This window comes from Podarcis cretensis, assembly GCF_951804945.1.
Source record: "Podarcis cretensis genome assembly, chromosome: 4".
NCBI classification, from domain to species: Eukaryota; Metazoa; Chordata; class Lepidosauria; order Squamata; family Lacertidae; genus Podarcis; species Podarcis cretensis.
This window is the reverse complement of record NC_137173.1, coordinates 97,423,288-97,435,585: the sequence shown is the minus strand read 5'-3', so window position 1 is coordinate 97,435,585 and position 12,298 is coordinate 97,423,288. Positions and strand designations below refer to the sequence as shown.

Sequence of the window (12,298 nt, the reverse complement as noted above, 5' to 3'; positions counted from 1 at the left end):
TTATACATTTTAGACAAATTTTAAACTTTAGAATCCAACAACTCTGTTTCCAACTTAGATTTTTCTGAGGCAAAATCATTTTTCTTATCTAATTTGTACAGTTCATTAATCTGGTGATAATGTAGCCAATATTAAGGACATTTTTAAACCTCCCTTCATCAATTAATCCCAGAGTGGACTAAAACAGCAATTAAAGCAACAACTCTAACAGCATACGAGCAGGCCATGATGGGAGGGGTATAAATAAATTATTATTATTATTATTATTATTATTATTATTACAAATAAAATACATAATAAACATTCCAGCATACCAATTGCAGCAGCAGACTGATGTTCCACAAGTCTCTGGGCAAACAGATTTTAACCTGGCACTTAAATGTCAGCCATGTCCATGCCAGGCTTACTTCCAGGGAGAAGGTAGGTCATAACTGGGGTGCTACCACCAAGAAGGCCTTATCTTGTGTCATCACCCTAGTGCTGGAACAATGAAAAAGCCTCCCCTTGATCTAAACACCCAGGCAGGCTGCCAAGGTGAAGTGGAATTTCACATACCTGGTCCCTCAAGAGATTTCAGAGGGCTTTATAAATTTAGCCTGGAAATGATTTGGTCATCCAGTGATGACCTTTCAGGATCAGTGTTCAGGATCCTTGATGTCTGTCTCCATTATCTTGCTTTGGCATACTGTACTAACTGTAATTTCCAGATTGTCTTTAAAGGCAGCCCCATGTAGAGGGCAATATCCAAATGATCAAATAATACAGACACTAGTATAACTGTTTAAAAAGATGAATGCCATTAGAAAAGAATGGTTCAGAAGAATGGTAATTTATGAAGGGGGTGGGAAGACATTTGAGGGTTTAGCAGCTATTTGTTTTTCTGGTTTGAATGTCGTTATGAATGCATTACTTATATGCTAAGGCATAGCAACCTAGCAGTTCCTGCCAACCTAGCAGTTAGAAAGCACGTCAAAGTGCAAGTAGATAAATAGGTACCACTCCGGCGGGAAGGTAGAGGGCATTTCTGTGTGCTGCTCTGGTTTCGCCAGAAGCGGCTTAGTCATGCTGGCCACATGACCCGGAAAAACTGCCTGCAGACAAACATTGGCTCCTTCGGCCAGTAAAGCGAGTTGAACGCCACAACCCCAGAGTCGTTTGTGACTGGACTTAACAGTCAGGGGTCCCTTTACACTTACCCTTTAACCCTGTATGTTTAATGAAAGTTGCAGGAATGAATTGCAGTGGGAACCTGCAGGTTATGAAGCTGGGGTGTGTGCCCTGTCCCTGTTTCTAATAAAATAAAAGTGCGAATAGAGACACAGTATGGTAGACGTAGTTTTGAACAAATATTCAGGCCCTTGAGGTAAAACACCTTAAGAATGCAGCAAATTTGTTATCGGGGCCATTTCCCTGATAGAATGTCTCCTGTGCCCTCTTTAAAAGGTAGCATCGTCTTGCATTCATAAGCATGAATAATCATTAGGGATACAGATAGTCAACTCAAAACATGTGGTTGCCCCTGTCATTACTACAAACCTACAAAAATCAGTGTGAGGTTGGGGTCAATGTGTCTTCCTAGGTGAACTAGGAGGGAAGGGTAAAGATCATACTTGCAGCTCCTGTGTGTTTCTGAAACCTATTGAGCACAACAGTGTGGATCCTATTCTGCCCCTTCTCTATGTCCAAACTTGGGAGGGAGATTGGAACTTGTCACACTCACCAGGATTAAGGGGGGGGGGGTTTCACCATGCTGAGTAAAAATTGCAGACTTGAGAAATGACATCCTATGTATACATCTAAAAAGGCTGCATTCTCTTGTTTCCCATTTTCTGAAAAGACAGCTTATGATATGTTTTCTTTCTAGGCAGCTACTGGGAAAAGTTTTGGAAAGAACGACTTCCGTGCTGCTTTGGAAAATGGAGTCCTCCTGTGTGAGTAAGTATTCTTGACAAGAAAAGGTTGGCATTTATCTGTAAAGCTTTTTAAAGCTGTTGATCATCTATTGATGAGTGCAACAGCAGAAGCAGTTCTGCTCTTCTCAGGCTTACAAGACTTCTTAGTATTTTGCTTTGTCTTCCAGGATGCCTTGCGCACCCCATGCCTAACATGAAAAATGTTTTAATTGCAACTGAAAATATAATTGTGTGCGCTCTTGGGTGTTTTATTTAATGCATTTCTCTTCTATATTTTGTTTGATGCATATAAAACTAAACATTAACCACCTTCAACAGAGCAATTTTGGTATAAATCTACCCACTTCTATTATTCCCATGCATAATGTGACATAGTCCTCCTCTTCAGCCAAGTGATGCCGAAAAAAATCTGCAGAGAGGGTGGGTTGTATCAGCACCAATTCTGAGGATCGTTTAGTTCAGAGGTTGGGAACCTGTGGCCATCCATCCAGATGTTGATGGACTGCAGCTCCCAGAATCCCTGGCCATTGGTCATATTGGCTGGGGCTGATGGGCATCCAACAACATCTGGAAGGTGTGGTTGTGTTTTTCAATATGTATCACATGATATATATCACATGCAGCATGTATCATGTGTTTCCCCATATGTCCATACCTCCCCGATTCCAACATAAGTTGTGACTTGGTAAGAGAAAGAAATACACATGAGCATTTGTTTGTATTTTCTCTCAAAATATGCATTTTAAATATATATATTTTTAAAAACTGAGAATTGTTTTGGAACATTTGGAAAGTGTGTTCGTCAGTGGAGAACCCCAAGTTCTTACCTGTACATTAGCCTGGGAGGTGTGAATCAGGTCAGTTTCTGAGGAGAAGGAGCTTTCTCTTCCTGGCTTCTCTTACATATTATCTAGCAAAAGGATGCCCAAAAAGTGTCAGTATTTGAGAGTGTTTTGGTACCATTCTCCCAGTACCCCAACCTTTTTAAACATCAGCATGTTGCTTCTCCCTCTCTTCCTCTGCCACATGTTTAATAAGTAGTTGTGGTTTTTGGAAAGGTTTAAAACTCCTACCAGATACCCTTTCCAAAGATATATTTTCCTAGTGCTTTTGTCATATTTGGCAATAGAAATGTGAAAATATCTGGCATTTGACAGATGGGACTGCACCCGTTTTTGAAGCTTCCCTTCATTCATACTAATGAGCACCCACTTGCAATCAAGAGAGATCTTGGAGGATAGCCTTTAGAAATGAAATTCTTTCTGAGAATGCAAAGCTGCACTGCTGCAACTTGTTTAATTCTATGGTTAGGGTTTATAGATCATTCACTTTATGTTCTCCCCTCCACTTATTCTCAAGTATTTGTGAGCAAACTGAGAAAAAATGTTTTTACCTGTTGGCATGCTGTTGTATATAAGTGGAAGACCTTCAATTATGGCAATCTAGGCTACCAGGCTTGTGGGAGACTGAGCTGTTACTGTTTCTGAAGTTTTATTTTGCTTCACATACTGTATTTATAGGCAATTTTTCAACTTTGTCATAATGAATCTTCCTAAATTAAGACCTTTGGAGTCCATGCCTCATTCTTGGTGGGGCTGGTTCACCCATATAGGTCACCACCTGACAACCATCACATCAAGTGATGACATGCATGTGTGATTTATCTTAACGCCTTTCAGTAGAGTTAGTCCACAAAACCTTGGCAAGTAAGCAGTTGTGAGCTACTTGCCTGTGTGAACCACTCTCTTAGGACTGTCAAAACTGGAGGCAGGATATTGATTGAGTTCTGCCTTGTTAAAAATCTGCTTTGGGGAGACTTGGGTGCTGCCTGTCCACATAACACTGTGTAACTGTATCTGCTGCCAGCTGGACTAAGCCCAGCATTCAATTCAGCTCCAGTTTTGTATGCTGAACTCGTCAGTGCTCTAGTTGGACCTGCTTTTTAAGTGTATGATGAATCTCCTGGTTGTGTAAATTGGCCGTGATGCATATGCTACAAGAGGGTTCTGAACAACTTTGTCCCAAGTCACATTTGTTTGTCCTTCTCTGTACTAATGATGGGGGTGATGACTAATACTCATAGCTGTCAACTTGCAGATTTGAAAATAAGGGACCAGCAGCCTTGAAAATAAGGGACCTGCAGCCTCACCTGTTCCAGGCACTCCAGTCTTCCTATCCTCCTGCAGACTGGTCAAACCCATGCTGGTAGCTTCGAGAACACTGCCCAACCAATTTTGTAACCAGAAGTTCAACTGAATAGAATCTGAATCACATGCACCACAAGGCCTATGCAGCCTCAACTTAAGATGGCTCCCCGGCCTGGCTTTGCACTGCAAAGTTTGCAGCAGCACGTGCAACAAAATGGCATCCAGCATTCAAAAACCCTCTCAGCTTGCATTAACTAGCCACACACAAGGCATGCAAGCTCCACCCCCCAGTCGTTCTTAGACTTCTTATTGGGGGAGCAACACAGCCAAACAACACAGTTAGAGCCTCCCTCCTCCCTGGCCGGCAGGGAGGGAGGGAGAGGAGCTGCTTCCTTTGAAATTTAAGGGACATCATTTAAGGGACATTTAAGGGACATCCATCAATAAGGGACAGCAGCGGGACATGGCGCTGGAATAAGGGACTGTCCCTTCAAATAAGGGACACTTGACAGCTATGCTAATACTTCCCCCCTCCTCTTTGTAGCAAAGTGTAGTCTTATCTTACATGGGTGGTGTTTGCTTTTGTTCTGTCTGGGTAAGGGAACTGGTCCTTGCTTGGTCAGTACAACTTTTCTAAATGAGGAGCACAAGAGTTCCCCAGAAGCTTATTAGAGGCTATTCCCAATGAATTGGAATTCATGAATTCCCAAAATTGAAAAATGGTGCATAAGCCTCTCTAAAAGACAACCTCGTTCGTCCCTTTCACTAGTCTCTTCTTACAACGTGATGGTTGCATTCTCTGTGCAGTTGAAGCTGTGGTGAGGCCAGCAAAAGGTCTGGCCAGCAGTTCTTGTGAACCATGAGCTCTAAGACACTCCCAAATTCTCGCAATGCACAGGGGGAATTCCTTGGCAGGTAAGTCCAAGCATTCCCTGAAGGTAGAAAGTTGGAAATAACTTTTTTTAAAAAATAGCAGGTTGCACAAAAAGTAAAGGTAACCCTGACCATCAGGTCCAGTCGTGACCGACTCTAGGGTTGTGCGCTCATCTCGCACTATAGGCCGGGAGCCGGCGTTTGTCCGCAGACAGCTTCCGGGTCACGTGGCCAGCGTGACTAAGCCGCTTCTGGCGAGCCAGAGCAGCACACGGAAACGCCGTTTACCTTCCCGCCGGGTAGCGGTCCCTATTTATCTACTTGCACTTTGACGTGCTTTCGAACTGATAGGTTGACAGGAGCTGGGACCAAACAATGGGAGCTCACCCCGTCGCGGGGATTCGAACCGCCGACCTTCCGATCGGCAAGTCCTAGGCTCTGTGGTTTTACCCACAGCACCACCCGCACAAAACAAAACAGAAATAAATATTGTTTATGTATGCAACTTCATGGTACAAACATTTTTGTGTAATTTTGTGTAATTACATTCTACTTGTTTGGCACTTATTTTCCCATGCTTAAAGATTTTTGTTTCTTTGTTTTACATTTCCCAATCTTTTGATACTTACGTGTACACATGCATAAGTTATATTTTTTATCAGTAGAAAAGCTGAGGCAAAGGCAGTTGTCATCTGTTTAATTGATTCGTGTAATTTAAATGAGAGGAGCAGTACTTTGTAATTTTAATGCTTATGTTTAGCCCTAGAGTAAAATTCCATTATAAAACCTGGTTAACTCTCATTCTTTTGTAGTCTAATTAACAAGATCAAACCTGGCATCATTAGAAAGATTAATCGTCTGTCAACACCAATAGCTGGGCTGGTAAGTCGTAAAGAATATTTTTGCATTGTCAGTTTTGCTTTCTGGATTCTGTTTATTCAAATTAGCATTGGCAAATTGGATTTTTAGAGGTGATATTAATATAAGGTTTGAGTGCAGTACTGGCCATTGTGTGCCCTCCCACCAGCCCCAGTATGGCAGGAGGTCAGGGATGATGGGAATTGTAGTCCAACAACATCTGGCTCCCCCCCTTGTTGTTTGCATGTTACAGTATAGATTTACTAGATGTTCACAACATGTTCTTAATGTATTGATATTGATAAAGCTATTCCAAGCCTAGTAATGTACAGCAATATTTTCCTTGAATTGGGTTTCATCTCATTCTTCATACCAACACAATTACTAAGCATTACTAATGTTGCCTTTAAAAGGATAGTCTTCTCTCTCTCTTTACTTCCTGCCTCCATATGCAACATCTGGGTCAAGTTTTAAAGTAACTTATCCAGTGTTTTATGTACTCCCACCATGATCCCCTATCTTTCCTCCAATGATGGTATTCATTTAAATGTAACAAACTCTCCTGCCATTGCTAAGCAAATAAATTATATTTTGAAACAGCAGATTAGTTTGTTACATTGCACCATTTGAAACAGAAAATGTATTTTTAATAGGGATAAGCAACTTCAGGTCTAGGGGCTCTTAACACTTCCTATGTTGGGCACATTATCTATTTCACCCCTGGGGGATACAGGAAAATATCTTTTTACACCACATTCCCTTGTGCAGAGAGTCAACATTTAGCCCTTCCATAGAAGGAAAAGTGACACTTGAACCAAAATAGACATTTTATGGCAGATTACCACTGAAGAAAGGGTAAAATTGCTCCTCATCCAATCTGTGTCACTGTTATCCAAATGCTCATTCCCTATGGCTGCTGCTTACCAAAGAAAATCATGTTGGGGCAGATCCATCATAGATGCCTATGCAGCATCTAACGTGGTCCTCAGAAGATGAGGAGAACTAGAGAGCAGCTTTATTGCTGATGGCATAAGTGCAGTGCGGGGGGAATCAGAAGCCTTGGTATCTTAAGGTGAGCATCCGTGTTGTATAACGAGAGGGGCTCTACTAAGACACAGCTCTTCACCTACTGGAAGATGTTTGGGAGAGGGGAGGTATTGATAGCCAGCCTTTTTAGTTGTGTTAAAAATATCTCACCAGTTGGGAACGTGAGTTGCTGACCAAAATGTTTATAGGTAATAAATTATTTTAAAAACAAAACGAAGCAGAGGTGAGTTCCCTCAGGTGAAGTAGTATTTTAATGCATTGGGCATGGTAGGTAGGATTATTTTTAGACCAGAACCCATAGCATTCTTCACAGTACTGTTCGTCACTAAGCACATTTGAATGTTATTTCTCTTGAAAATGTTTGGGGAGCGATTGACCGTTTTGAATCGGGCATTGTGTACTGCAGGAAGGGCAGCATTCCAATTAGCAAATTCCATCTGTGTGATGCTCTTTACGCAAAAAAGCATGCAGTGAAAGCTGGGCTTCTTAAGCTGCAAATAAGATGCGAAGCAAGCATTTCCACAGGAAAACTAAGAGTGTGTTGCTGGGGTGGGGTGGGGGTCGGGGAAGCTAAACTAAAAGACAGATAATACGTTCTGAAGTATGCATATCTAGGGTAAAGTAAAGGCCCCTCATAGGTAGTCCTTGCCATTAAAAAAAACCCCACAATAATGCATGAGGGCATGGAACCAAACTTCTGCAGCAAAACATGCATTGTGATTGTGTTAGTTAGCTACACAAGTACGCCCAGTCCCAGCTTGGTTGCAGAGATAGTCTGCTGTGACTTGGCAATATATAGAATTGACAAGCAGAGGAAAAATGTAAGCATATGTCCGTATACATCAGGAGTGAGGGCAATGCAAGGGCCACACTTCTTCTGGGCAAACTTTCAAGAGCCCCATGAGCAGGCAAAAATGAACAGAGCAATGAATTACCTCTGTATCATTGTGTTTCTAGTTTCTGCACACATCTCTGTATCTTCCATCCCAACAAGAGGCATTATCAAAATTCAAAGACACAATCCAACCAGCTGAAAGGTGGGTGGGTTGCCAGTGAGGGATGTATTATGGGCTGGCTGTGTGTGATGGGGGAATGTCCTGAAGATCAAATGGGGCCATATTTGGCTCCTGCAACTGAGATGTCTCCCCCCATCCCCTGCTGTACATATTTTCCTTTCTCTATACTGTATGTGCTGAAGCTTGTATCTCTGAGTGTTTTGTTAGTGCAATATATGTTCCATGCAGCCCACAAACAAATTTATAAACGGCAGCAAGGTCCTTTACAACAGGAAAGGTTTTCTGTCCCTGTGCTAGACAGTTGAAAACTTTACATGAACTTTCCTCTGTAGTGCTATTGTGCACACTTGCTGAATGTGGGTGTGTCCTGAGCAGTTGGGGATAATGTTCGCAGTGGAAGCACAAACAAGTCAACAAATGGTATTTGTGGATGATTAAACACAGCAGCGGAGCTAAGGCGTTCAAAGGTCATTGATGCCATAAAGGGTAAGCATATTTTTGCCTGCCCTGTTAAGAGATTGTTCTATATTGTGTTTCCTGCTTACCACTGGAATTGCAGCTGAAACCACGGCAGGTCTGAACCACAAACCAGTTAAGCCAGAGCAAATAGTTTCTAGTGGGTGTAGCATTTTTGAGCATCAGGGCCCTGCAATGTTTTCAAGCTGAATTCTTAGTAAATGTACTCCTGACTTCAGTGTAGGAGGCAATGCGTTGGCAACCCTGGCAATGGGCGGATGAGGAATGTGCAACATTTGCCCTGCCCTTTACACTTCCTGGGCAGCTGTCTAGATTCAGGCAACTTTTAGCCTGTATTTCTTCTCCAACTCTGGTTTGACAAGTGAGTGTTTGTGTGATTTGCCACCACTGCTGTTTGTCAACGTTCCCCTCTGTTAACAAAACTACCAAGTGTCAACAGAAGCACATACTCCAGAAGACTGTGCCGTTCTACAGAGTGATGTGTGTTCTGAGGTTTATAGCAATAAAAGCAAGTATCAACTGTAGCAGCCTGTTCACAGGAAGCAAATGCAGGAAAGGTTTAATGGACTGAAAGAAACCTCCAAGCTTCAAATGAATCTCTGCACCTGTTATGTTTTCAGATAATATGATACCTTGAGAGTTAAACTGCTCTACTTCAATTCACATTGAAATCCTTTACCTTGCACCTGAGACACTCTAAAGAAATTAAGGGAATCATAGGTGGTAGCCTTGTATATATTCAAGCATTCTTAGTTGCCAATATCTCTCTAAAGTTGTCTTCTCCTAATGCCATATTCTGGCATTCTTAGGTCATATTACAAACTTTTGTTATTACAAAACAAAGGTCCGCTAAAGGGAGTGGTGTGGGTGGTGCTGTGGTCTAAACCACAGAGCCTAGGGCTTGCTGATCAGAAGGTCGGCGGTTTGAATCCCCGCGACGGGGTGAGCTCCCGTTGTTCAGTCCCAGCTCCTACCCACCTAGCAGTTCGAAAGCACATCAAAGTGCAAGTAGATAAATAGGTACCGCTCCAGTGGGAAGGCAAATGGCGTTTCTGTGCGCTGCTCTGGTTCACCAGAAGCAACTTAGGCATGCTCGCCACATGACTCGGAAGCTGTACGCCGGCTCCCTCAGCCAGTAAAGCGAGATGAGTGGCGCAACCCCAGAGTCATCCATAACTGGACCTAATGGTCAGGGGTCCCTTTACCTTTAAGGCCCACTAAAGTACCGATCTTAGCTCATCCCTTATTCCAAAACACTTTTATCAGTACCCTTATGTGAGACTTTCTTGGGCTCTTTCTGCTTGTATCCCAAGAGGAAGTAGGTTCTAGGGGAGGGAAAGGAGCCAGAAAAGGCACCACCAGAAGACTGTTAAACTGAAGACATAAAGACATTTTTTAAAAATCAACCCAGATCATACACCAGCCTTCCTGATCCTGGTACGTTCCAGGTGTTTTGAGCTACAAGTCCCATCATCTGTAGTCAGCATGGGGAATGGTCAGGGATGATTGTAACCCAAAATATGTTTGGTTCACCAGGTTGGGAGTAGTTGTGTTACACAGCACTAATGTCTAAATGTCAGTAACCCATCAGAAGAGTTGGATAAGTCTTTTGAGGCCCTCTAGTTCAACCTCCTGCCTCAGTTTCAAGAAATTCCATGCTGAAATATCTCCAATAGATAGCTGCACATCCTCTGCTTGAAAATCTTGAGTGAGATAGAGTCCACCACCCCTTCTAGGTAACAGGTTCCATTGTCACACTGCTGTTGCTGTCAATAAATTTAGAATCAGGGAATTGTAAAGTCGGAAGGACCTAGAGTGTCATCTACTCCAATACCCTGCAGTGCAGGAAAACCTTCAGCCCACACCTATAATCTTTTAACTGAAGCCCATTCATTCTAGTCCTATATGTTTCTATAACCGTTGAAATTAAGCAAGATCCTTCTAACTACTGCATATTCCTCTCTCCCCCTGCCCCCCATGGCAACATTTTGTAAATTTATTCATTCTTCACTCAATTCCAATACAGATCACTTTTCACCACAGGAGGTCACAAAATGGTTTGCATTTTTTATGTTTTGTCATCTCTGTCACTGTCTTAACTATTCTAAACCCTGGTTTTAAAAGGGTGATAAGCGCAGACATTTTGCATCTTTAATAAAGGTAAAGGGACCCCTGACCGTTAGGTCCAGTCGGGAACGACTCTGGGGTTGTAGCGCTCATCTCGCTTTACTGGCCGAGGGAGCCGGCGTACAGCTTCCGGGTCATGTGGCCAGCATGACTAAGCCGCTTCTGGTGAACCAGAGCAGCACACAGAAACACCATTTACCTTCCCACCAGAGCGGTACCTATTTATCTACTTGCACTTTGACGTGCTTTCGAACTGCTAGGTTGGCAGAAGCAGGGACCGAGCAACAGGCGCTCACCCCATCACAGGGATTCAAACCACCAACCTTCTGATCTTTAGTAAAAGGTAAAGGTACCCCTGCCCGTACAGGCCAGTCGTGTCCAACTCTAGGGTTGCGCGCTCATCTCGCTTAAGAGGCCGGGAGCCAGCGCTGTCCGGAGACACTTCTGGGTCACGTGGCCAGCGTGACTAAGCGGCACCTGGCGAGCCAGCACCAGCACCGCACACGGAAACGCCGTTTACCTTCCCGCTATAAAGCGGTACCTATTTATCTACTTGTACTTAGGGGTGCTTTCGAACTGCTAGGTGGGCAGGAGCTGGGACCGAACGACGGGAGCTCACCCCGCCGCGGGGATTCGAACCGCCAACCTTGCGATCAGCAAGTCCTAGGCACTGAGGTTTTACCCACAGCGCCACCCGCGCCCCTACTTTTCCCTAAATCAGACTGAGAGGGAACTTTCATCTTGGCACAGTGGTACCTAAGGTTTGCAGGTCTTTCTCCCAAATCCTTCCATTTGATGGAAGGGGGTGTCTCTGTTTCCTGCAGTGTGTTCACTTAGCCCAGGGATCAATCTTTCTGCATTTGTCAGCTGTGCAGCCCCTGTAACTGAGAGAGGCAGCTGAAGCCAGATGAAAAGCAGGTTTGCCAAGGGTCATTAGGAAATAGTAAGTACCGTAAGTGGTTGAACTGGTGAAAGAAGCATGCGGCTCCTTTTGCCCGATGAGTAGAGCCAATTGCCCTGATATGTAACTTAATATGAAATGCTTTGCATCCCTCTTCACTATATAAAATGTATGCGCCCAGTTCAGCACCAAGTAAAGGAGGAATTATGTGTCTTTTATATGCTTTGTATGCTTGGTTTGTGTAATTCTCCATTTTTAATCATGTGGATGGGCAAAGGGCTATGCATAGTGTGAAAGTGTGCCCCAGACATGAAAGCTGTTGGCTTTGTGATGTTGTCATTGTGAGCTACTTTTTAAAGGCAGTGTAAAGATTTAAATGTACTGTCTGACCTTTGAGATTTACTCCCTATTTTATATTAGTTTGAAGTGTTGGACTTTGCCTTCACATGAGGTCTTCCATCCCAAATACTATAACTGTGTCTACAGAAGTAGAAATGTGATTTGACTTACAGTTTGTGCATGTGCAAGAGAACGAGAGGGAGATTTTGAGTTTATAAATTATACCCTTGCAATATCTCTGCTGGCTTTAGATGCAACAGATTAGGGGAAGCTGGCTGCAAAAGAAGGCAGAAAATGTGGGAGGAGAGTTACGGTTTAGTTGCACATTTTACACGCAGGCTCCCCTGGCCTTCCCTTTGCTCAGGTAAAAATTATGTGCACTGCTAAACTTGCTACCACACAGTGGTCTAGTTAGGCCTTCTCTATCAAAGTTGCATCAATCTTTAGTGCAGCCTGGAGAAAAGCAACTTTGGTTCTTCTCCTTTTTACATAGATGGAATGTCACAGTCAGCTGAGATTAGTGTCTGAGAATTCTGGGCTTCCCACTCATGTGACCAGTCGCCTGTTTCTCTCCATGCACCATAACGATAATTAGTAATT

At 43.2% G+C, this 12,298-nt stretch overlaps 1 protein-coding gene across 10 annotated transcripts in view; it reads left to right on the top strand.

Moving 5' to 3' along the window:
- Positions 1 to 12,298, top strand: part of LMO7 (LIM domain 7) — a 158,919-nt gene that overhangs the window by 52,090 nt on the left and 94,531 nt on the right. For all 10 annotated transcript variants that reach the window (XM_079972404.1, XM_079972401.1, XM_079972402.1 and 7 more), the window contains 2 exons: positions 1,865 to 1,935; positions 5,746 to 5,815. In XM_079972404.1, the coding sequence (XP_079828530.1) occupies positions 1,865 to 1,935; positions 5,746 to 5,815 (141 nt within the window). The remainder of the gene's footprint in view (positions 1 to 1,864; positions 1,936 to 5,745; positions 5,816 to 12,298) is intronic.